Source organism: Artemia franciscana, chromosome 20 (genome assembly GCF_032884065.1).
Source record: "Artemia franciscana chromosome 20, ASM3288406v1, whole genome shotgun sequence".
Lineage (NCBI taxonomy): Eukaryota > Metazoa > Arthropoda > Branchiopoda > Anostraca > Artemiidae > Artemia > Artemia franciscana.
The window spans coordinates 4,491,225-4,518,352 of NC_088882.1; the positions used below are offsets into that span (position 1 = coordinate 4,491,225).

Sequence of the window (27,128 nt, forward strand, 5' to 3'; positions counted from 1 at the left end):
GTTAAGGGGAATTATCCAGGGTAAGTGTTTTCTGGGTTATAATTGTATATTTTTTTTCTGTATATGGGGGAGGGGGATTTTTCATAAGATATATTTTTCAAAGGGAACTTTCTGCGGGAGCAACTTCCAACTTGGGGATTAGTTGGGGTGGAGGCTTTCTTCTGGAAAAATTCCATGGAGAAGAGGATTATCGGTGCTATTTCTAAAACAATCATAAATTAAAGTCTGTTACAAATGAAAGCGCTCTAAGAAAAATTTCTTAACCGAGATCTTCCACAAGAAATTTTCTGGGTGGAATTTTCAGCCAGAATAGAAGTGTTTGTGGGGGGATTGGAATATTTTTAATGTATAAAGCTTGTTCAATAAAACAAGTTTGTTGAAGAAAAATAAAGAGCTCCGTTAAGCAAAAAGTGATTATAAAAAAAATCAAATAATTTTTAAGAGTAAAACTACCACAAATCACCATAAAAAAATAAATTAAACCCTAAGAAATCTCTCTAGATACTGTGTTGATTTCGAGTAACAAATCCTTGTTTCCGTTTAAAAATACGAGTTTGTATTTGGGGCCCAAGTGAAACTAATTGATTTAGTTTGGAGACAAAATCTCGGATAGTAAGCGTTAAGATATAATTGAAAAAGAAATGATGATCTCAAGGCAAAGTAAATAAGGAAATGCGTTTCGAAAAATTCTGAAGCTATTATTCTAATCTAGTGTTACTCTGAGTAACCATTCACCGTCTGAACAACCTTCCCAAAAACCTGCAATTAGAAAGAGAGCCAAGAGTTTAAAAAAATCTTGTAACAATGAAAGTTACGGAATCAATTCGACCTGAGTCGGCTCTCTCATTTTCAAGACTACCGTGGGAGCTAAAGATTTTTTCAAGCTACCCACGTGCATAAAAAAGCATTCTCATGGTTGCGAATAGGAAAGAAAATGGGAAAGCAGGTTATTTTAAAGCAATTTTTCTCAAACCAGACATAAATAATGACTGTCATATATTAGTCTGAGCATAATCTATTTTTATTCCAACTGATGAGCCGCTTCTCCACAAATATCTGCTCTATATTCTATCACTGGTAAAACTTTTATATTAAATATATGCATTTTTATGTTTTTAATTCCCATTATCGTTGGGCTTCTCAAAATTACAGAGATACACAGAGGCGCCATTTGGGCAAAATCTTGGGGTGGGCATGAACTCCATATCCCCCCCCCCGCTTCACTTCTTGTCGTATAAGAAAAAATGCGGGTTTTGGCAGCACATCGATCGAATATTCTAAGTAAAAATGCATTTTCAGCACCCGTGTGTTGCATGGAATTGTACTGTAACCCAATGTGGAACTCAGCCACACTGACCTCTAAGATTGACTATAACAACGATGATTACAATCAACGAGGTTAAGTGATTAAACTGAAAGTGGAAAATTCAACCAGACTACAGGCTGGCCTTCCTCAGGGAGAAACTTTTGTATTTAAGTAGACCATATGTTGGTGAAAGTAATCGTCATTGTTATGCTGAGGGTTGTAACCAAAATCTTAGTTTTCCTTCAGCATGAATCTTTCAGATCAAATATATTTACAAAAAGGAAAAACCTAACAAGAGAAAAAAATATTACAACACTCAAGGTAACAAGGGAAACCGCCGAGGCTTCATCTTTGCAAAATCGTCAACAAGCTGGTCGTGGTCCAAATTTTTTACTAAATCCTTCTCTGCAAACATCAAAAGGAGGTGACTGAGACGATCGTCTCCTGTAGTAGACCGCAGGTAGTTTTTCACTATTTCTAGGCTAGAAAACAAACGTTCATTGTTCGCTGTTGTCACAGGAAGTGTGGCAGCAATAAGAAGTACTTTATTTACTTCTGAGTAAGCCACTGGTAATGTCTGAAGATGGTCTAGGAAGTCTTAGGAAGTTGTGTAGGAAGTTTTCCGGATTTTTCTCCTCATCGAGCAAGAAACTCTTGGCAATACCAGCTTGAGATTCGAGAAGAATGTCGTCGATATCCAGCTCACTGTAATGAGCAGAGAAATGCTTGAGCAGCTCTGTGTCCATAAACATGGTCGAGCTTGGATCCAAGCCTTCGAGTGTGCTCAGCACTGACAGGTGTCTGGACCATTGAGAAAAAAGATTCAACAGTGCTGACAGATTCAACGCAGCTCGCAATGACCAAATTAAGCGAATTTGTGAGAATTGCAGTGATTGTAGAATGCCTGTGGTGATTTCACTCTCAAACGAGCTTGAACACCTGAGAATGTTCCACTCATTACGCTTGCTCCGTCGTACCACTGTGTGTCACAGTAGTTCCAATCGAGTCAAATTCTTGTCACTGTGTCATAAGTAAAATTTGCTAGACTTCGTCGAAGTACCTAAGAAGAATGGCGAGCTGCTCATTCTTCGAGTTGTCCTTCGTTTCGTCGACCAGAGTGGCAAAGTATTTGGCACTTTTAATTCTTGCACTATCGTGCGCTGAAGCCTAGAACCAATCACCAAATAAGATCGTTCTGGTATTCATGGGATGTGTAGTGACCGTACCGTCTCTGCAGCTTGTTGAAGAACGTAGGAGAGTACTCTGCTAGAAGATTGCACGTCTCAACGAAATTTAACTTGTTTGTCGAGGATTCTGTTTCGTCGTGCCCCCTAAAGGCAGTGCCGAGTCGCCCCAATAGAGCTGTTACTTTTAACAAGGTTTTTACGTGCTCTCTGTTCTCCTTGATTTCCTTGTTTCTGTCTGTTATTAAGACAGACGCGATTGGTTGCATATCCTTGGTTTGTATGTCTTTGAACTTCGTCCATGAAACTGCATTGTTTTTGTGGCGGTCACTTCCAGTATTCTGTTCGAAGACACTAGAGATGTCTCTCCATTTTCTCACGCCAAGGTCTATGAAAGGTCTATACCCGTACCTATGCCCGTGAAGAGTAGATGTGCCACCAAAATGTCGGCAGCAGAAGCAGTAAACAGAATCATCCTGGACGGAGTACTCCAGCCACGGGTGCTTTTCACAATATGGAGCATTGAATGACCGTTTCGGCTTGCCGTCACTTACGCAGGGTATTTAACTAGTCTCGTTTGGGGTGGTTGATCAAGAGAGGACAAAGAAATGTCCGTAGGGCCACTGGACCGGCGATACTCTTCATCTTGAGGCGTTTTTCACCGAAACTGAGGCTCTGAAAGACCTACGCCAAGCGTAGCGGTTCCTTGGGGTGTCTTGTTTCCTGCTTGTTTGATCTGAGGCACCATCACTTCATTCGAAGAAGACGGAACGGTGGCGATGGTTTGTTCAGATTCTGAATTACACACCTGAAAGAAAGTATACACAATAGTTTGACTTTTAAACAGTATAACATACATACTAGTTTAGCCTACCATTTTTCAAATCCATTTTCGTGGATTTCCTGTAGCTTAAGTCACGTCCTGGTCATGTTAAAGGCTTATTCGCTTTCTTGCAGTGACATTCTAGCATGGCTCGAAGATTGCTTCTCGACGCTGATTGCTTGATATTCATAACTCAGAAACTGAAGATGTTGCAGAAGCAACTCTTTTCGGAGATGTCTAAGTGGTGGATTGGTAATCTAACAGCTAAACAGATTCAGAATATTGGCCCAAGTTGCGAAACGTGTGTCGTGACTACAGCAACTCAAATCTGGCTCTAGTTCTAGTTTCACGGCAATTAGTTACAGAGATCGATATGTTGGGATGAAAACTTGCCTAAGTTGGCTGGCTTGTGGTCTAAACTAGTAACGACGGATTTACTCCGACTTGAACAAGGAATTATCTGACTAATGAATGGCAACCAAGATATAAAAAAATATATTTGACGTAGTTCTATAGCTCTTCATATGGTGTTTGGTTCATATGGTTCTACTCAATGCTGTTTTCTGTGCCTCCGACTCTTTGAACCTAAGTGAATGAAGACAGGAGTTTGCGAACCGTGTTGTTCATAAATGACAAAAAAAACACGGAAAATCCTTTTCTGCGCAAATTCAGTTCTTTTAGTCCGCGAAACTGTGAGTGGCACAGAAAACTGAAACCCAAAAGAACAAAAACATGAATTTGCACTTACTTGCTGAACTGGTTCACACGGTGACGGTTTCTGTTTCTTAATACATCTACTCAGAAAAGACTGATTTTCTGCCTCTTTCTCCTTCTTCAAGGCTGCCAATTTCCTCTTTAGAGCTCCTGACAAACTCATGATAACAAAAAATAAGATGTTGAATCAACAAGATCACAAGCAATTCCATCACTCCAATTCCAATCCTTGCCCGACCCAGTTTGCACTAGGATAATGACTTAATACTAATTAATGCTAATGTCTATTAATACTTTAAATTAATAAGCTTAATGGTGTAAAGTCTTCTACTTCTCTCTGTAAAGTGTGACTTTCTCTGTGCTCTCTTCTTTAGAGTCTTTTGGTAGCGTTGGCCTACAATCTGAGGTTCGACCGGTAAATGATGTCAAGCGTCTCTAACTTTCATAAGGCTTATGTGTCGAGAATTAAAATGTTTATTTACAAAAGTAAAACAGTTCAAAATAGGGATGGAACCTTTTTATTGATAGAAAACAGATATAAAATTTAACTGAATATTTCGAACACATATACAGTGTTCATCATCAGCAGTAAAACTCATGCTGATGATGAACACTATATATGTGTTCGAAATATCCAGTTAAATTTTATATCTGTTCACTGTCAATAAAAAGGTTTCATCCCTATTTTGAACTGTTTTACTTTCGTCATGGAAAGGCAGTGTGGTCTTCGAAGTTATTTATGTTTATTTACACATATGATACAGTAACTGTACATAAGACGAGGACAGAAACAAAATAAGAACTGACCCGAGTAATCTAAAACGGTGGCTTATATTCACTAAAACAAGGAAATAAACATCGAAACATTTGACAGGAACTGACCTATTTTGATCTTTCAACTTAGACGAATTACTGCAAATATTCAGAATTCATAATATTAATATAATCATCTAGAAAATGGGCATTTGACAGAACTTGAGAATTTAATTATGTATCTAACCTACTTTCAAAATTTACAATGGTTAATAGCAAATAGCGTATTTACCCCAAGGGTCGCCAGGTAATTACACTCTTTGGTTAACAGGTGTGCAGTAATTTCAAATCAATTGGACAGAATGGATTATGTTGGACATAACGGATTATTATGGCCGGCAAAGGGCCCTTTGTGGTGGAAGCTTGGGCCCCCCTCTAAAATATGGGGTGGGCATTTGCCCACCCCTGCCTCCCCGAAATGGTTCCTCTGAACATACACAATTTACCTCTATTTATTATTGTATCCATTCCTTAAAAAGGATAACTCGCGGTTCAAGAACTTTGCAAGTGCTAAGATCGGGTTAAAGATTCGGTGAAAAATTCTGATTTGTTGAAAATAGTGCTAGCTAAATCTCTGTATTGGTAAAAATCTCATAATAAATATGATAATAGATAACAAGACTGATAATTGATAAAATATGATAAAAAGATAATTGTGGGGGTTGGTACTGTAAGAATCTTGTTACTGTTTGCCAGGGGTTTAATCTCTTGTTTACCAGGGGTTTAATCTCTTCTTGGTATAGCCTTGGAAGTGTTTGTTGTACGAGTTGATTCTTGCTAAATAACATGTGCGATTTGAAAAACAGTTTTTTTGTATAGAAGGACAGGAGGATTTTGGGGAGAGTTAGTCGGTGTTGGTACTTGGCGAGTGTGGTAGCTTTGCTTAGATGTGAGTAGAATAATTTGTTCCTTCTCTATCTCACAATGTTAATTTACTACTTTCCACAGCATGACATGAGTCTCGCTGATAAAATTTAAATACCTTGGAACATTTTGTTCGCTCACATATTAGTTAGTAGTTAGTTTATTTTAATATCTTAAACTTATTATTTCAGTACGAAGACTAAGCAAGATTGTACTTATATTACAAGTTATAAAACTTTTTGATTTTCTTAATTATCTTTTTAAAACGAGACTATTAAAAACCAAAAACCAAACTTCTTTTAAAAATAAAACCTTTGCTCTTTTTTAACTCTTGTGTTGTGTTAACTTTATCTCAAGTATTAGGTACGGGTTATCTCTAGCATTTCTTATATATTTATTAACCGGCAGAGTTTGATACCTCCACGCTACTCGAACTATTGCTAATTCTCCAGACTCTGTTTAAACCGGTTACAGCACTATATAGTTTTTGGCCCAAAATGCTATTGAGCAAAAACTCTTTTACAGTCTATCAATTTAGAATATACGCTAATGATTAATTTTACCTCAAAGTTTCGCATGCTGCAAGATGGAGCAATTCTGCATATTCTTAGCTCTCCTGTTGTTGCAAATATATCTCATACATTACATAATACTAGATTCAAATGCTTACCTGCATGCAAGGGTCAAAGGGGCATAAATTGTAATAAATCGTAAAAACAAATATATCTCCTGTCAAACATTCTGATTCTCATAATGGATCAATCAATCAATATTTATTAAATCAAATGAACAAATATACAAAAACAATATTATGCCCCAACAGAGAGCAGAGCTCGTAAGGCTGGGGCAGTACAAATGCATGGAAAAAAACAAACGTCTCGTCAAACTAATAATTCCAAAAAAAATAAAAAAATGACAAGGTAGGAGATAACGAAGAAGGCCACTCCAGCGCGAGAACACCACAACAAAAGGCATACTAAGATCAATTATTAATCAATCCCGACATCCAGGCAAAGAACTATTTTTGAAATGTGTTTCTTCAAAGAAAATCGACTCATGGAACTTCGGGACATTTCTACTAAGTTGAGTTTATTTACAATATGAGGAATCTGGTATTTGATTGAGAATCTAGCTCTTTCTGATTTGATTGGTGGAAGGTGATACTTCTTGGAGTGGATGTGGTGGGCAGGAGAAGTGGGAGTCTCAATTATACCCAAATCATGGAAATAATTTGTTGAGGATTGTATATCATAATACAACATTGCTGTATGCACGTCCTTCAGTTGTTTGAGATTAAGTATATTGAGAAAAATATATAAAGTTTGGGTTTCTGACAGATTTTTAAGCCTCACAGGGCAATGAACAAAAGTACCCAGAATTCTAATTGCCTTATTTTGAATTATCTGAAGAGGTTGCAGATGGACCATAAATGTATTGAGATAAACTACAGGGCAACAATTAAGATATGATTCAATTAGAGAATGTTATAAAATTTTATAGATGCAAAAAGGAAACATTTTTTTCAATCAATGAAGACAACCTAAGTGATGGGCAAGTTTCTATCTCAAATAATCAGAATGCTTACTGAAAGATAAAACCTCATAGAGAATAATCCCAAGGTAACGAAATAAATTTACTCTTTTTATCCTACTTTGATTTGCAATTAACACATCTATGGTAATTTCATTTACACCCCGCTGTGGCCACCCGAAAATCATGAATTCAGTTTTAGGTAGTTACACGCAAAAGGTGGTTTGCGTGTAGCTAGGTAGTTACACGCAAACCATTTACTCAAAGATTTCATTGCTGTCACAATTTTCTCAACCAACAAAGATGGGGTTTTAGTTTTTACTGCCACAGCCGTATCGTGTGCAAAATTACTGCTAAGCTATTATCTTGGGATAAACACTTCGGGAGGTCATTTATATAAATAAAAAATAGTAATGGTCCCAATACCGATCCCTGGGGGACTCCAATATCATCAATAACGATATGGCTTGACAGATGTCCATTTATTTCTACCTGAATTTTTCGACCATGCAGGTAAGATTTTATTAGATCTAGGTCTTTACCTCTAATACCTGTGTTATTAATTTTCTCCATAAAAATTTCATGGTTTAGCGTATCAAATGCCTTTTTTATATCATAGCAGAGAGCTGACACATGATTATCATGGTTTGGTGAATCATTCATCTCTGAGATTAGCGCAGCAATAGCTTGTTCAGTGAAATGACCTTACCTGAATCCAAACTACTTTTTAGTAAATAAATTCCTTTTATTAAAATACCATACAATTCTTTTTTGAATAATTTTTTCTAGAACCTTATATATTGGAGAAAGCATAGCTATTGGGCGATAGTTGCCTATATCTTGCCTTTTTTATGAATTAGAATAACTCGTGCAGAGTTCCATACTTCTGGAAAGATCCCTGATGATATAGATGCGTTAAAATATGAAGCAACGGGAGATGGATTACACAAGCAAGTTCTTTCAGAATATTGGTGGAGAGCCCATCTAGACCTAGGGAATTACCACGTTTTAAATTCATAATTACTTTCTGAAATTCACCGAAAGTAACAGGGGCCAGGAACATACTAGAATTTTCCGATGACGGTAGATAATCTTTATATGAACCAAATAAAGATTCAGGGGATTCCAGTTCAACAGCAGTACTAATATGGGAAAAGTAATAACAAAAATAATCTGCAACAACATCCTTCCCCTTCAATTCAACACCATTTTCATTTATGATCACTTCAGGGTGTGATGTCTTAGTATTGTTCCCAATTTTTTCTTGATTAATTTCCGTGTAGTCCGAGGTGAATCTGATTTTTAAATGAATTTTCATAATAAATTTGTTCACTTATTCTAATAATTTTAACAAGCAAATTTTTATAATTTTTCAATCACTGTACATTATGAGCTGAGAGGTGTTTCATTTTTCAAACAGTTCGTGATAACGAACTCTAGTAAGGAGCGACCCGGCTCAATAGTAAACAAAACTCTAAAAAACGGAGTTTTGATACCAATAGTTATTTCAAAAGAATTGCATTTTACTGCTGATTTTAAATATATAAGTTTCTTCCAGTTTAGTTTCACCCATCAAAAGTTACTAACCTGAGAAAATTTGTCTAATTTTAGGAAGAGGGGAAAACATCCCCTAAAAGTCATAGAATATTAACGAAAATTACATCGTCAGATTCAGCATATCAGAAAACAATACTGTAGAAGTTTCAAGCTTCTATCGACGAACACGTGGAATTTTGTATTTTGGCCCGAAGACAGATTACGGATGCGTGTTTATTTGTTTGTTGTTTTTTTTCCAGGAGTGATCGTATTGACCAAGTTGTCCTAGAATGTCGCAAGAGGGCTCGTTCTGATGGAAACTGAAATTTTTAGTGCTCTTTTCAAGTAACCAAAAAATGGAGGGTACCTAGGCCCCCTCCGAAGCATATTTTCCCCCAATTTCACCGGATCAAAATTTCGAGATAGCCATTCTGTTTAGCATAGTCGAAAACCCAATAACCAAGTCTTTGGGGGTGACTTAACCCCCCAAAGTCCCCGGGGGAGGGGCTGCAAGTTACAAACTTTGACCATTGTTTACACATAGTTGTTGTTAATTATGAAGTGTACAAGCGTTTTCAGGGGAACCTTTCCACGTTCGGGTTGGTGTGGATCTCGGGGAGGAGGTTATGTGGGAGTATCTTTCCATGGAGGAATTTTTAACGAGGGAAGAGAATTTCCATGAAGGGGGCGCAGGATTTTCTAGCATTATTAAAACAACAATGAGAAAAACAATAATTTTTTTCATCTGGAAGAAATAAGCAGAATTAAAAGTTAAAACGAACGTTAAAAGTTAAACGAAAGTTACGTATATAAGGGGTTCGGCTCCTCCATAATACCTTGCTCTTTACGCTAAGGTATTTTTAGTAATTTGAACTATTTAATCTAAGGCCTTCGTGATTCAGGTGTCAGTCTTAAAGATTTGGGGCAAAATTCAAGCTTTAGTAAGAACACGGTATTGACGAGGGGGCGAACCCCCTCATATACGTAATAAAAGTACACAAATATAAAAGTTCGTTACGCAAGTTAATTCGTAAGGTACGCATGTTTATTACTAACAAAAACGTTCGTTAAAAAAAATAAAAAATCTAGTTGCATTTTTAAGCAACCAAAAATTGATGCATTTTAATGCTATTAAATAAAAAAAAAACTAATTTTGTTAGCTGAAAGTAAGGAGCGACATTAAAACTTAAAACGAACAGAAATTACTCCGTATATAAAATGGGTTTCCCCTCCGCAATCCCTCGCTCTTTACGCTAAAGCTTTTAATTGTTTTAAAAAGTAGAATTGTGGCAAAGAGTCAAACTTTAGCGTAAAGAGCGAGGGATTGCGGAGGGGACAACGGAGTAATTTCTGTTCGTTTTAAGTTTTAATGTCGCTCCTTACTTTCAGCTAAAAAAATTAGTAATTTTTATTTAATTTCTGAACGTTTTTGAATTAATGCATGTTTGGTTTTGGCTCTCCGCACATAAATTATTAAAATGAAATTTGTATATTAATTCTTTTTTTGGCTAAATGGCTTTCTCTTAGTTTTGATCAGACGATTTTGAGAAATAAGCGGTGGAGAAGGAGGCCTAGTTGCCCTCCAATTTTTTGGTTGCTTAAAAAGGCAACTAGAAATTTTAATTTTTAACGAACGTTCTTATTAGTAAAAAATATACGTAACTTATAAATTAGCAACTTACGTAACAAACTTTCATAATCTTATATTTTTATTATGTATACAAGGGGGTTTGTATCCTCGTTAATACCTCGCCCTTTACACTAAATCTTAAGTTTTGTCCCAATTCTTTAAGAATGACCCCTGAATCAGAAAGGCCGTAGAATAAATAGTTGAAATTACTAAAAATACTTTAGCATGAAGAGCGAGGTGTTTATCTCCTCCTAAATACCTCACTCTTTATGCTAAAGTATTTTTAGAACCCCTCATATGCGTAATAATCTCTGTTCGTTTTAAGTTTCAATACTACTCCTTCCTTTCAATTGAAAAACGTTTTCATGTTTATTTTTCATTGTTTTCTTATAGTAATGCTAGAAAATCATGCCCCCTTTTCCTTGAATTTTTCTTCCCCCGTGACAGATTCCTACAAGGAAATATCCTCCAACATAGCCCCCTCCCTTCAGCCCCACCCTCCAAACAAAATAAAATCCCCCTGAAAACGTCTGTACACTTCCCAATAATCATTACTATATGTAAACACTGGTCAAAGTTTGTGAAAACACTGGTAGACGAAATTATACTATCGAAAATCGCCTTAGCTTTTCCAGAATCGTACGCTGCCTCGTTCCATACTAGAATATTTTATCTGTTTCTTTACTTTCCATTTTCACTATTGTATGCTTTAGGCTAGATAACTGCAATTTCAGTAAAGAATTTTCATCAACCAGCACTGAAATGTGACTCTTCAAATCTTTGGTTTCTGTCTTAAGGCTGACCACTTTAGGATTAATACCTTCCACCTCCAATTTCGATTCCAATACAGATTCTTCGATCTTAGAAATCCTTTGTTCTAATCCTTTAAAATTAACATTCAGCTCATTTAACGTAGTTGAACTTTCTTTAACAGTCTGTAAAACTAGACTCAAATTATCAGCTACTGATTTCAATGAGATTCATTCCATGGGACTAGATGTAAGAAAAGATTTGTCAGATTTGTCAGATTTGTTCTTCCGCCTCTTTCCTCCCATTATGCAAAATACTAATTGAACTCCAAGAAAAATAGACTGTAGAAATATACTACCAGATAAAACTCCTTTAATTACTCACTTGGAGCAATATTGGCATCTGAATCTATCCAAAAAATTTCGACAGCAAATTAACCTTGCTTAACACTAAATGAACGGTCCGACGCAAAGTAGGAGTATTTACCTCGAATGCATTCTTGTTTTATAAAAACTTTTATCAAAACTGAATGAATGCTATTTGTGAACTGAATGAATGCTATATGTGAACTACAGCGACCCTTATACAGGCTATATACAGGTTTTACTTAGTCGGCCCTGATTTACTCCAAAGACTTCAACTAGTCAAAGAGTTTAAAATTAAAATTAAAGCTCCCTTTTAAAGCTTGAAAATGATGACTCTCAAATTACCTTTTAATATTTGTGCTCCCTCCCACCAGGTGAACATTTAAAGGGGTATACTATTTTTCAAATATGATCATCATTCTCGAATCATTGTTATTTGAAAATCAAAAGTGAAAGTAACTATATTGCTAGTCCAGAGGTCTAAGTAGGGTTTTCAATACCCCAGGACAATATCATTTGCTGAGGCTTCTCTTACTATTACGGTACTTGTCTATTATATAAAACAAAGTTGAGAAGTGAATTTTGGAGACAATATGATATGATGAAAATAGAATACTTAATTATCAAAATTGTGAAGATCATTTGTGAATTATTAAATTGGGAGCTTCAGCGTTGGCTGACCGTCTCAAAGACAAAGATAAGTTCATTATTAACACGATTCTTGACCTAGTTCATTTTAGTTCATGACAAATGCGATTCTTGAGGACATCGGTTAGTTTGCTTTGACTAGCGATAGGATATAATATCTCACCATGGATGTTCAAAAAGTTGGGATTTGCCACGGACCGAAGAACATGCAGTTATTTTTTTCCAGGATAAGGGGATGTTGCAAAAAACAAAACACTATATCAATGGACACACCATGGCTTTGTAGTTTTACGAGAAGCAAAATTTTGGAAGTGCAACACTTCGTTCCTGGAGCATATTTCCAAGTCATAGTTTTCACAGTTTTGTTAATAAAGTATTCTGTTTTTATCACATTTTTGTTTTCATTAGCATCAGCCAAACTTCTCTTCTCGAGTGTTTTATGTAATAGACAAGTACCGCTATTACTACCACAATATTACTATCCCGTTAGTTACACCCCTGAGTTGGTCATTCTTATCGTTACCTACCATAGCCTATTCCCACTTATAAGTTTCTGAATTTTAGTTGCTTTGTCTTTTTAACATCAATTTTCCCTCCTATGTTTGCACCCTGAACCCTTAAAAATTTCCCAAATTCATTTTTTACTCTAACAATTATTTTCTATGATATACAAAAAATTTTATATTAAAATTTACCTTGCGATTTGATAAACTGTTCCGTCATAATCTTTCCTTTCTTCCTTTTGATAAAGCTCAAGAATCCTTATAAGCTGGGACAAAAATTTAACTGTTTTCTTATCTCGACCAATTCGAATCAAATCTCGGTTCTGTGCTGAATATTTATATTATCCTGTCTAACTCTAATTTGAATGCATTTTTTTATTATTCAAACAATCTTAAATTTTGAAACGAGGTGTTTTTAGTGACATAATCGAATAGCCTAGTTATCATAAGCAGGAAATTCTGCTATCGAGACGGTTAAGCAGGGGAGGTGATTCACTATAGATGGTGTTTATCATAAGCAGGAAATTCTGCTATCAAGACGGTTAAGCAGGAGAGGTGATTCACTATAGATGGTGTGACCTAAGAATTGACTTATTTGTATTTATACCAGGACTGTTGAATTAAAAGTTGTGTTTGCGATTTATTTTTTGTTTACTACAAATTTTGCAGGTGATTCTAGAATATTGTGTAATACTTGGAAGGTAAAAAGATTACAGAAGACAAATAAATTAAAAAAGTCTGAATTCATATCATGTCCTCAGTGGTAAACCTCTGATTGTTTTATCTTCAACAGAAATTCTTCATACTATTCTGAAATTGAATTTGGCTGAAAACCCCCCAAATGCAACTCCTTCTGCTACCCATTTGGCCTTTCAACTTTCCATGTGAGCCTTTCTATACAACCATCGGTAAATTAATAAGATATCTAGTGGTAAAGGATTGGGCAGTTCCTAAATCTCCTGTCAAATATTCTGATTGTCATAAAAGACAGAGACCCTTACACTGGCCTTATATAAGTTTTTCTTAGTCAGCCCCCTCTTTTACCTGAAAGACTTCAAATAGTCAAATGGCTTAAAAATAAAAGTATTTTGCAAGTTTTAGGCTCAAATCCAAAAAGGCTGCCAGTCCATTTTATTCCTCTCTTACTCCTCCTTGGCATATTTGACCGCTATCCCATAAACGAGAGAGATAGCTAACTTTCTCAATCAGAATAATCTCTTTCCTGAGGGAGTGTCTGCTACCCCTACAACTAGTATCCCCATAAAGCTTTCCATGGGAGCCCTATACCTGAATTCCGGGGAGCCCTATCTCTAGATTCAATGGGAGCATTATCCCTGCTTTTCACGGGAACCCTATCCCGTCATTCCATGACAGCCGGCAGGTGTTAATTACGTCATAAGAAATGTTTTTAAAGAGCTGCAGGTGTTAATTACGTTATAAGGAATGTTTTCTTCGCGATTTCCTTAGTTCTAACCTAATAGCTATCCCCATTCTTAAAAAAATTACTAAGATAAGGTGGTAAAAACATTCAGGGCCCGCTAGCGGGGAACCTTCAAGACGCCAAACCCCTAGCGAGCAGTTCCACCAGGCTCCTAGCATTCAATCCGACTGGGGTCCCGGCATCCAATTCCAATGGGGCCCATATCATCCAATTTCATGGGGGGGCCTCCTAACCTAACCACTGGTGGGCCATAACATCCAATTTCACTAGGGAACCCTAGCAACCTTTTTCATTGGTGGCCCTAAAATCCTATTTCACCGGGCCCCTGACCTAGCCATCATGGCTTTAGCATCCAATTCCACCGAATCCCTACCATCCAATTCCGACGGGGGCCCATAGTGAGTAACTCAAACGAGGTCCCCAGCATCCAATTTCAACAGGGGACTCTAGCATCCAATTCTATCAGGGGCTCCCTAGCAGCCAATTTCACCAACAAGACGTTTGTTCATGAAGTTTCAAGTTTCTTTGGATGTTATGCGATAGGAGAATGTTTAGTTATGTCAAGGATGACGCATTCCCATGTAACTTGTTTCTTAAGGCCCTCTTGGGAATCCTCGGTTGTACATTGGGATAGCACGTATAAGGAATGTTATGTTGTGATGATGGACAAATGGGGTGATGCATAATACTCTAAGAAATGTCATTTTCTTCCAATGAAATTTCTCAGGGAACCTTTATATCCCTATGATTTTTGTCCCCATTAGAATTTGAACGGGTTTTTCCATTCAATGGAATTGAATGTTAATTAGATGGGCTATGAAAACAATCCCAATATTTTGATTCGACAAATACATTCTACATGATAACCTATTGCACACAAGGAGAATATCCTGTTCGTGCATACTAGAGTGATTAAATGGTTCGCATGTTTCCAACCTTTTCCACATAAGAGCACAAAAGCGTCCCAATCCATTTGAGTTTTGCTATATTAGATACACCTGAATGCTAAAGCATTATTAATGTTCTAAGGTCACCTAGACAAGTTAATTTTTATAGAAGATGTTACAAAGCATTATATATTCCATTGTGTGAATGATTACATATTGAAGTTTTATCCTGGATCAATAAATCTAAAAAATACAAACTTTGTGCATACAAATTTTATTTATAGAAAAACGTTATAAAGTCATGAAATCACAGAAAGAGTAGTTAAAACTCAACAAATGGAAAAACGAAACATGAAGAGCTTATAAAGGATAAAATATAAGCAAAAAGAACCATGAGTTAAAGAAAGGTGGAGTTCCTGGCAACCAATTACAGAGGGAAGGATTGGTATTAGAGTTAGCTTTAAGCCCTATTAAGATCTCTTTCTGAGAGCTTTTAATAAACGTGCTGTTTGTTTAAGCCAAGACTATTTATCTATGTATCACTGTTGAAAAGCACAAATTTGAACAATATTTTTTCTTCAAGTTTCACATAGTCTCGTTAGGGATAAATTTAAGCCACAATAAGATATTTTTGAGGGCTTTTAATGAAAATACCTTGTTTCTTTGAGTCAAGACTATACCCCACGGTTTACAAGTGCACATATGAATGATAATGTCTTTTCAAATTTCAGACAATCTCATTAGAGGCAAATATAAGTTACACTAAGATATTGTTCATGGCTTTTAATTAAGTTGCCTCGTTCCTTTGAGCCGAAATTAGGAACCCCGGTTGACAAGCACACTTGAATAATATTTTCTCTTCAAGTTTCACATGATCCCGTTAGACCCATAATAAGGTATTTTGAGGGCTTTTGATGAAGATGCCTCATTTCTTTGACTGAGTGTTAAATTTCACTACCCATCAGTCGAAACAATTCTTTTAAAATCTTTTAGCTTAACTTTAAGCTGTAGATCTTGTTTGTCCAAACATTCACGCCACCGTGACAACATGTGGCTAGCGCAACCTAGCAACCAATACCAGAGGACGAGGGTTGCTATTAGAGATAAATTTAAACCTTACTAAGACACATATCTGAGGGGCCCTAAGCAAAATACCTCATTTCTTTGACTGGGTGTTAGATTTCAGTCACCCCACCGCCGATATTTTTAACATCTGTACCTTAAATTTATGCTTAAATACCTGTTAATCCAAACAATTCAAGCCACCGTGGCAATATGTGGCTACCCCATGGCATCCCGATGATAAATATTATAACTCCTTTGAAATTTTCCATATATTTTCATGATTAAAATATGATTTATATTCATTGATTCATAGTTTTTGTAAGCCACCCCTCCGTGATTCACCATGGTGATTCACACAACCGTGTCACACTATGACTAGCCCCTTGGCAACCCTTAAACCATTTCTAAGACATTTTCCAGACATTTTCATTAAAAAAATATAATTTAAATCCAGAGCTTCGTGTTTTTTGCAAGCCAAACCTCTTTGATACTCAATGTCAAATCATGCAATCGTTTCACACTATGACTGGTCCTCTAGCAATCTTCATCATTCTTAATACATTTTCTGGATATTTTTCTGCTAAAAATCCTGTATTAAATCCATTGATTCATTTTTTTTGCAAGCCAGACCTCCGTGATACAGCATGTCGATTGAAGCCACCTTGTCACACTACGAATGGCCCAATGACACCCCCTAATCATTCCTAAAAAATTTTTCAGGAATAAGAAATTTCGATTAACACCCCTCAGAAATAGCTCCCTATAAGATTTAAATCAAACTCTAATAGCAACTCTCTCCCTCTGGAATTGGTTTCTAGGGAGGAATAGCATATACTATCACGGTAGCTTGAATTGTTTCGACGAACATGATCTACAACTTAAAGTTAAGCTGGGAGGAGTTAAAAGAAATTTTGACTGAGAGGGGAAGTGATATTTAACGTTCAGTCAAAGAAACAAGTTAGTTTTATTTTTAGCCCTCAAAAATGTCTTAATGTGGCTTATATTTACTTCTAACGAGATTATGTGAAAATTTAAGAGAGTATTGTATTCAGATATGCGCTTTTTCAGCCGGGGGTGCTTAGTCTTGGCTGTAAGAAATGAGGAATTTTCATTAAAAGCCCTCAAAAACAATATGGCTTAAATTTATATCTAAAAAGATTATGTGAAATTTGAAGAGAAAATATTATTCATATTTGTGCTTTTCAACCAGTGCTGCATAGTCTTTGCTTAAATAAACGAGGCATTTTCATTAAAAGCCCTCAAAAATATCTTTATGTGGCTTAAATTTACCTCTAGAGAGATTATGTCAAGTTTGAAGAGAAAATATTATTCAAAATTTACCCGGTAATATGACCCAGACTTTCAGCTGGGCATCCAATTTTGTATTTGTATTTAGTTTGTAAATAAAAACAACCTGAACCAGTGCGCTTGTAAACCGGTGGGGTTGCAAAGTCTTTGCTCAAAGAAACGCGGGATTTTCATTAACATGTCTAAGAAATTGCTCTAAATAAACTTTACATTTACCTCAAATATGAATCCTCTCCTCTGGAATTGGTTGCTAGGACCCCCATCATTCTTTAATTTATGGTTCTTTTTGCTCATATTTTATCCTTTATAAGCTTTTTCACGTTTTCTCCCTTATTTCGAGTTTTAATTATTCGTTCTGTGATTTCATGATTTTATAACGTTTTTTCTGCTAATAAAATTTGTATATACTAAAGTTTGTATTTTGTACATTTATTGATCCAGGATAAAACTTCAATACGTAATTATTTACGCAATTAAATATCTAAAACCAATGCTATGTAACCTCTGCTATATTATAGAAAAAATCAGTAGGATTGGGATGTTTTTGAGCTCTCATATGGAAAATATTGGAAACATCTGAACCATTCAATCATTCTAGTATAAGCAAACAAATGATTATCTTTGCCTGCAATAGGTCATCATGTAGAATGTATTAGTCGAATCAAAATATTAGAAAGGTTTTCATAGTCTACCTGGTCAACGTTCCATTTCGTTGGATGAAAATACCCTTTTGAATCCTAAGGGGGAATCATTAGAATATAAAGCTTCCCTGAGAGAAATATGTTGAAAGAAAATTAAATCTCTTAAAATATGATGTAACAACCAGCGTTTCCATCACCACTAAGCAGCACTCCTTATGTTACTACCCCCAGTTACAACGGGGGATTTCCCATGTGGCTTTAAGAAACAAGTTACGTGTGAATGCGTCATCCTTAACATAAGTAAACGTTCCCCTATTACATGACATCCAAAGAAATCTTGAAATTTCTTGGAAAAACGTCTTATCGGTGAAATTGGTTGCCAGAGAGCCCCCGTTGGAATTATCGCCGGGCTACCGTTGGAATTGTCGGGGGAGGGGCATTGTCGGGGGACTTCCGTTGAAATTGGATTCTAGACCCCTTGTTGTAATTGGTTGCTAGGGGCCCCCGTTGGAATTGTCGCTAGGGACCTCCTTTGGAATTGGATGCTAGGGCTCCAATGGAAGTGGATGCTAGGGCCCCCATAGGAATGCGTTTCTAAGGCCTCGGTTGCTAGGTTAGGGGTCCGATGAAATGTAAAATGGAAACCATTGGAATTTGTTGCTAGGGCCCCTTTAATTTAATGCAAGGGGCATGGTTGAATTGCTTGCTAGGGGTCGGCGTCTTGAAGGATCCCTACTAGTGAGCACTGAAGGTTTTTACCACCTTGCATTCGTAAGTTTTTTTAAGAATCAGAGAAACTATTAGGTAAGAACTAAAGAAATCGTGAAATAAAACATTGCATATGACATAATTAATACCTGTGTCTCCTAGAAAACAATCCCTAAGACATAATGAACACCAGCTGGCTGGCATGGAATGGTGGGACAGCGCTCTCTTGGAAAGCAAGGATAACGCTCCCGCGGAATCCAAGGATAAGGCTCCCGTGGAAAGCCTTATGGGGATACTGCTCCTACCTCTGTGCAGGTAAACACTTGGAGCTAATCTTTATTTTTACGAGCAGAATCTTTTCTGGGGGGAATTGTTCTCCCTTTCTATGTCCAAATTGCGAGCATAGTCCAAACATATTTTTCTATGGGGATGAAGGTTAGGGAATAAAGCTTCCCTGGATATTAATCTGAAGGACCTTAAATCTCTAATTTGAGCCCAAAAACATAATTTTTGTGGTTCCAGGTAGCCTACCCCTCCCCCTAATAATTCTGTTGATATTCTACTAATACCCACCACGTTTGATTTGTGTATAACTTTTAGTTTACTTTCCAGTGTCTGGGGCATTCAAAAGATGCGAATAAGCCCAAAATCGATTAATATAACCTAAACAAAAAAGAATAAGAAAGTTCTAGCAGTAAAATCCCATCAAAATTAAGCACTGGAAAATCACGTCCTTTAACCAAACGCAAACCGATATTCAAACAAATTACGTATTCATTTTATTGCTTGGTAATAAAAATCAAAGCCTTAGATAAAAAATTCATTGTTCGTCATAATTTACATACATGATTAGGCTGAAATATAATATTTTAATACCAATTACTGAATCATACTTTCAGCAAACAAAACCAAGTCTTAGGTACCATCTAAAAGCAGTGTTAGAACAAACAGACCTACCCCTGTTTAAAAAAGTAATGGAGCAGCCAGCCCTCAGTCCCCCAGCCCTCAGTCCTCAGTCCAGCCCTATTGACAAGCGCAACTCATTAGTTGTGCTATTCTAATGACTCGATGAGTAATTCAAAATAAAACTAGTTAATTTTCCTTTTTTTTTTCAAACCGGCTATTGTAATAGACAGCATGTGAGGAGCAGTTTTTGCAAGTTGACCGCCAAATGTCTTTTGGGGGAAAGCCCATCCTTACCACAGCTTTCTTAAAATTACGCCAGACGGACGATCGGAGACAGGGCATTATTTGCTTATTTATTTTACATTACTTTTTGTTTATTTTGTTCCTCTCATAAAATATTGAGAGAAGAATATTTAAACCACAACTTACAGTTCTAGCGTTCTTAATATGTAGCTTTATGTCATTTTTGTCTTATAATGCCACATTTTACAACTTTTTATTGTATTTTTTTTGTATCGTACAATGCCGTATTCTACAACTATCTTCTGCATAACAACAATTATGCCTCAGCGATTGCCAAATTGCTGTCGACAAGTACTGGGGGTGGGATAATTATCCTCCAACTTTTCCCCCTCTTTGGTTTTATAAAATTACCTCATAGATTTAACCTCATAGATTTAATCTCATGACTCTTTACCTCATAGATTTAAAAATATATGTTGGGGTATTTTAATTGAAAATGTCGTTTTTGGTATTTTAGCCGTAAGAATTGAAAAAAGTATCAAAATATAACTTAATTCACTTAAGAGTCAAAATTTTGACTATTAATTCGTTTTGTACTATTCACTTTTGATTGAAAATTGTTTATTTAGTTTTTTTTTTATTTTAGTGTCACATCAACGGTTATCCTCCGTATGAGGGGGACTACACAAAAATATTTGAGGAATCCGGCTTGAGAACCGTGAATTAGATTGCCCGATAGTTGGTTTTTCATATTTCGCCCCTCCCTTCTAATTAACATTTTGAGGGATTGATTTTCAGGGATAATTACGATCCTCGAAACATTTTTAAATAAAATCATTAACTTGATTTTATTAAGAAGACAGGTTGAAAAAGAATTCATGTGATACTAATTGTTGAATTTTCAAATATAGGCTACAAATTTTCCTGGAACATTAGGAGGATTTGCTCCAATCCGTTCTTAAGGCGTTACTTCTCAATAAATCTTCAAAATAAGGAGCTTCAGAAGGTCCTTTCCTCCCAAATAGACAAATAAATTCCAAATTTTAAACTTTCTTGACATCTATGTTTGAATCCCCCCTCTCACTCCAGAAAAAGTAAAGCCTCACTTTAAAAACTTGTTTAGAGCCACCATTCAAAGAAAACAGAAGAAATCTCGATGATTTTCAGGGGGTTTAGTTTTCCCTCTATATTTACCTCTTATATACACAGAGGCGCGCATATAGGGAGCGACAAATAAGTTGTCAAGTTTATCTGTTAAACAGGATAAATTCAAAAATGGCGGTAAATTCTCCAATTTGAAATTAAAAAGAAAAAGGTTAAGGACACCTAAGGTTTCTAGAAGACATGTCACTAATACATACATCCCTTCCCCAACCCTTACCATAAAAAGGGAAAATTGAGGCATAAAAATAAAATAGTCCTGAATTATTTCACTCCTTCCCGTCCTCCAAAAAGACCCTTTAATTCAAATGACCAGGATTCTCAAGTTTGGCTTTTAATTTATCTTCTTTAAAAAACCTTTCGCTTTTGTACACTCCAAGTGGAATACCAGAAAACGGTTTTGTTTTAGGTGCAATTTCTCTTTTTACGGAAAAATGGAAATGAAACTTGATATTTCCATTTGAATAACCCTTTTTTTAAACCTCAATGACTAATTTGATAAACTCAACTGATGTAACAAGAAAAGGAAGAAAGAATAAACAAAATATAATCCTGATATTTCTGCCAAGACCTTCGTTCTGTCGTCGCAAATGCAAAAACAAAAAACAAAACGTAATTAAAAGTCTAAAGTATAAAACCACAAACTCTAACAAGTAAAAACGAACGAAAAGCCAACTAAAACAGTTCGTGGTAACGAACTGTTTCAAGGAGCGACCCGGCTCAATAGTAATAGAAACTCTATAAGACGGAATTTTGATACCAATAGTTACATCAAAAGAATCACATTTTAATACTTATTTTAAATATTTAAGTTTCATCAAGTTTAGTGTTTACCCATTAAAAGTTATGAGCCTGAGTAAATTTACATTATTTTAGAAAATAGCGGAAAAACCTCCTAAAAGTCACAGAATCTTAACGAAAATCACACCATCAGATTTAGCGTATCAGAAAACCAAACTGTAAAAGTTTCAAGCTCTTATCTACAAAAATGTGGAATTTTGAAATTTTTTTGCCAGAAAACAGATCATGGATGCGTGTTTATTTGTTGTTTTTTTTCCAGGGGAGATTATAACCACCCAGTGGTCCTAAAGTGGTCCTAAAATGTCGCAAGAGAGCTCATTCTAACGGAAATTAAAAGTTCTAGTGCCCTTTTAAAGTAACTGAAAAATTGGAGGGCACCTAGGCCCCCTCCCACGCATATATTTCCCCAAAAGTCACCGGATCAAAATTTGAGATAGCCATTCTTTTCAACCTAGTCGAAAACCAAATAACTATGTCTTTGGGGACGACTTAATCCCAAACAGTCACCGGGGGAGGGGCTGCAAGCTACAAACTTTTACCATTGTTTACATATAGTAATGGTTATTATGAAGTGTACAGACGTTTTCACGGGAAATTTTCGCGTTGGGGTGGGGATTGGTCGGGGGAAGGGGTTACGAGGGAGGATCTTTCCATGGAGGAATTTATCATGAGGGAAGGGAATTTCCATGAAGGGGGCGCAGGATTCTCTAGCATTATTTAAAAAATAATAATGAGAAAATTAATAAAAAAAATTTCACCAGGAAGTGATAAGTAGCATTAAGACTTAGAACAAACATAAAATATTACGTATATAAGGGGGTTCGTCTCCTCTACAATACGTTGCTCTTTACGCTAAAGTATTTTTAGTAATTTCAACTATTTATTCTACGACCTTTGTCATTCAGGGGTCATCCTTGAAGATTTGGGATAAAATTCAAGCTTTAGTGTAAAGAGCGAGGTATTGACGAGGGGTACAAACCCCCTAGTATGCGTAATAAAATATCCATCATATACGTTAAATTGCAAGGTACGTATGTTTATTACTAACAAAAACGTTTGTGAAAAATATAAATCTAGTTGCATTTCTTAGTAACCAAAAACAGCAGGGCAACTATGCCTCCTCCCCCACCCTTTTTTATCAAAATCGTCCGATCAAACCTATTACAAAGCCATTTAGCAAAAAAAAAAATATTATATAAATTTCGTTTTAACTATTCATGTGCGGTGAGCCAAAATCTAAACATGCATTAATTCAAAAAAGTTCAGAAATTAAATAAATAAAAAACAATTTTTTAAACGCAAGTAAGGAGCGACATTAAAAATTAAAACGAACAGAAATCATTCCATATATGAAAGGGTTTGTCCCTCCGCAACACCTATCACTTTACGCTAAAGTTTTTTTTATTGTTTTTGAAAGTAGAGTTGTGACAGAGTCAAACTTTAGCGTAAAGAGCGGGGCGTTGCGAAGGGACAACCCCTTTCATATACGGAATAATTTTTGTTCGTTTTAAGTCTTAATGTCGCTCCTTACTTGCGGTTGAAAAACTTGTTTTTTTATTTAATCTGAAGTAGCGGTGAAAATGCAACTGCACAAAAGAACACGTTGTTTATAGTAATTAAGTTGTTAATATGTATCAAACTGTTCATGGTAACAAACTAGTAAGGAGCGACCCGGCTCAATAGTAACCAAAACTCTAAAAAAACGGAGTTTTGACATCAATAGTTACTTCAAAAGAATCGCTTTTTAATGCTAATTTTAAATATATAAGTTTCATCCAGTTTAGTCTCACCCATCAAAAGTTACGAACCAGAGAAAATTTGTTTAATTTTAGAAAAGAGGGGAAAACACCCCCTAAAAGTCATAGAATATTAACGAAAATCACACCATCAGATTCAGCGTATCAGAAAATAATAGTGTAGAAGTTTCAAGCTTCTATCGACAAAAATGTGGAATTTTGTATTTTTTGCCAGAATCACGGTCAAAACGATCATGGAATGCGTGTTCGTTTGTTTTTTTGTTTTGTTTTTCCCCAAGGGTGATCGCATCGACCAAGTTGTCCTAGAATGTCACAAGAGGGCTCATTCTAACGGAAGTTGAAATTTTTAGTGCTCTTTTTAAGTAACCAAAAAAATTGGAGGGTACCTCCGACGCACATTTTCCCCAACTTCACCAGATCAAAATTTTGAGATGGCCATTCTGTTTAGCTTAGTCAAAACCTAATAACTATGTCTTTGGGGATGACTTAATCCCCCAAAGTCCCCGGGGGAGGGGCTGCAAGTTACAAACTTTGACCATTGTTTGCACACAGTTATTGTTAATTATGAAGTGTACTGACGTTTTCAGGGGGACTTTTGTGGTGGTGGGGTAGGGAGGGGGTTACGTGGGAGAATCTTTCCATGGAGTAATTTATCATGAGGGAAGAGAACTTCCATGTAGGGGCTGCAGGATTTTCTAGCATTATTTTAAAAAACAACGAAAAAATACCTAAAAAAATTTCAGCTGGAAGTAAGAAGCAGTATTAAAACCTAAAAATCACAGAAATTACTACGTAAATAAGGGGTTTCATCTCCTCCAAAATACTTCGCTCTTCACGCTAAAGTATTTTTATTAGTTTTGATTATTTATTCTACGGACTTTTGCATTCAGGGGCCATTCTTAAAGAATTGGGACAAAATTCAAGCTTTAGTGTAAAGAGCAAGGTATTGACTAGGGGGCGAGCCACCTCATGTACGTAATAAAAGTACACAAATATAGAAGTTCGTTACGTAAGTTAATTCGTAAGGTACGTATGTTTATTACTAACAAAAACGTTCGTAAAAAACAAAAATCTAGTTGCATTTTTAAGCAGCCAAAAATTGGAGGGCAACTAGGCCTCCTCGCCCTCCTCTTTTTTTATCAAAATCTTCCGATCAAAACTATGAGACAGCCATTTAGCCCCCCCACCCCCAAAAAAATGTAAATTTCGTTTGAATTATTCATGTGTAGTGAGCCAAAATCAAAACATGCCTTTTTTTTAAAATGTTCATAAATTAAATAAAAAAACAAGGTTTTTTAACTCCAAGTAAGGAGCGACATGAAAACTTAAAACGAACAGAAATTATTCCGTATATAAAAGGGGTTGACCCCTCCTCAACGCCTCGCTCTTTACGCTAAAGTTTTTATTGTTTTAAAAGTGGAGTTGTGAGAAAGAGTTAAACTTTAGGGTAAAGAGCCAGGCGTTGAGGAGGGGTCAACCCCTTTTATATACAGAATAAATTCTGTTGGTTTTCAGATGGTGCTCCTTACTTGCAGTTAAAAAAAAATTAATTTAATAATTATTAGGCTAAGGCTTAACGTTTTAGGGTTTCGGGTACTTTTTGATTAGGATGCTCCTCAATCTGTATATAAGGGGGAAAAGCCCCTTTCATATACGGAGTAATTTCTGTTCGTTTTAAGTTTTAATGTCGCTCCTTACTTTCATTTCAGAAAACTTGTTTTCTTATATTTAATAACTCTTTAGGATCGACTCACCATATCACATGTAGAGTTTTATATCATATATAAACAGAAGTTAAAGGCCGGTGTTATTTCCAGGGGGAGGTTAGAAGGGTCTTCGCCCACACAGAAGCTGAAAGTTACAATTATTATAGGGATTGATTGTTAAAAATACAAATTGGGTGAGCACAGGTTTCGCCAATGCCCCCCCCCCCCAAAAAAAAAACATATTAATTTTTTTCTACCACTGGAAATAGCCATTAGTCTTGGTGGACTTGCAACCATTTATTGACTAGATTTTTGCCCACTTTAAAAGTGACATTTAGGATACTCGATATTGAGACATTAAAAAAGGTTTATATGCAGGTATTTCCAGTCCAAGCCCGATTTCCTTTCAATGCTTGACTTACATTATATTCAAAATAAGTACTCCCAACTACTTTACTAATGATAATTTTGCACCATCTCAAACCCGAATTTCTTATATAAAGTTAAATTATATAATTTTTTCATTTTCATTTTATGAGCATTTATTTCCTTTAAAAACTAATAAAAATTCTACTCGCATTTTACATTTTTTTTTATGTTTTACGCCCTTGCGTAAAAAACAAAACAAATCCACTTTAGTTTTTTTTTGGAATTTGTTAGCAATTACCACATAGTGAATTGTGGAATCAATATAAAAGATTAGATTATTCCAGAAAGGTGTTGTCCACCCACCCGCCTCCTCCCGGGCTGTATTCCTTGTAGATACGTTAATTATTACCTGTTGTCATACTAAGGAATCCTTTGGCAAAATATTTTACCAGGAGAATTTTGGGAGACTAATCCTTTTCTAGATCTATTTAAAAATTTGAGTTATTTTTGAATAGACTATAGCCAATGTTTATAAAAAAAACTGTTTTATTTGCGATAGATCCAGTAGAGTATCTTCTGAAAAATTCGTGGGTTCGAATTAAGTTCCTTTAAATAAAGTACTTGGGATTTGCCAATATGGAAAACATTTTCTTATTGTTTTTCAGCAATGTAAATCTGTCCGCATATGAAAGTTCATTCTTTATGTGGAACGAAACGTTCAAATTAACAACGTTCAAATTATAATCATACAGTTTGCGGTAATAAAATGTTATCAAAAAGTTACCCGTAGTAGTAGTAGCCAAAAAAGGATATCGGTATATATTAGAAATCATGCTTTACATGGCCATTCAGAATATACAAAATTCGTTGAGTATGAAACCAACCGTTAGGGCCCGTGCTCTTTTTATCAGATAAATTCCCCTATTGTTTTGTATTAAATTTACTTACAGTAAAATTTAAATTCAAAAGCTAAACTCTCGTTTTCAAGGCAGCAATTCACAAGAGAAAATAAGTTGGTATCGTATTACTATTTTCTGTGAGTCGTACCACTGGCGAGATCCTGGGCCTTTGATTCTTAATCTATGGAAAAGACAAATTCGATTTTGGAATTGACACTTAAATTAGCCGTGTTCACACTGGGCTACGCACCAAGGCAATCTTTCTTGTAATGTGAGCAGATATTTCATAGTTTTTACGTGCTCAGAGCTCATTTTAGAAGTCGATAATAGAACGACACACAACTATCATGAGCTCCCTTGTCTGTCTGTCGTTGGATTCGCCAGTAAGAAGACACCAAACCCTTAATGTTTTTCCTTTTCTGAATAATTTGGACTTCTTAAGTTCTCAAATCGTTCCGATTAGACAGACAAGTAAACTCATGGTAGTTTTGTGTCTTTTTGTATACAAGTCGGAAAAGGCTACGTGATTTGAGAAGATCCCGATGCCGTAGTCGACACCTTTCAAACCTT

At 35.9% G+C, this 27,128-nt stretch overlaps 1 protein-coding gene across 3 annotated transcripts in view; it reads right to left on the reverse strand.

The window, feature by feature from the left end:
* Nucleotides 1-26,190, reverse strand: part of LOC136040345 (uncharacterized) — an 85,962-nt gene extending 59,772 nt beyond the window's left edge. Inside the window, exon 1 of one of the 3 annotated variants that reach the window (XM_065724587.1) lies at nt 26,069-26,190. In XM_065724587.1, coding sequence (XP_065580659.1) covers nt 26,069-26,078 — 10 coding nt within the window. In that variant the 5' untranslated portion in view covers nt 26,079-26,190. Of the gene's footprint in view, nt 1-4,061; nt 4,179-12,858; nt 12,946-26,068 lie in introns of those variants that run through there. The other 2 variants (XM_065724584.1, XM_065724588.1) reach the window with 2 other exon arrangements.
* Between the last annotated feature and the right edge of the window lie 938 nt (nt 26,191-27,128).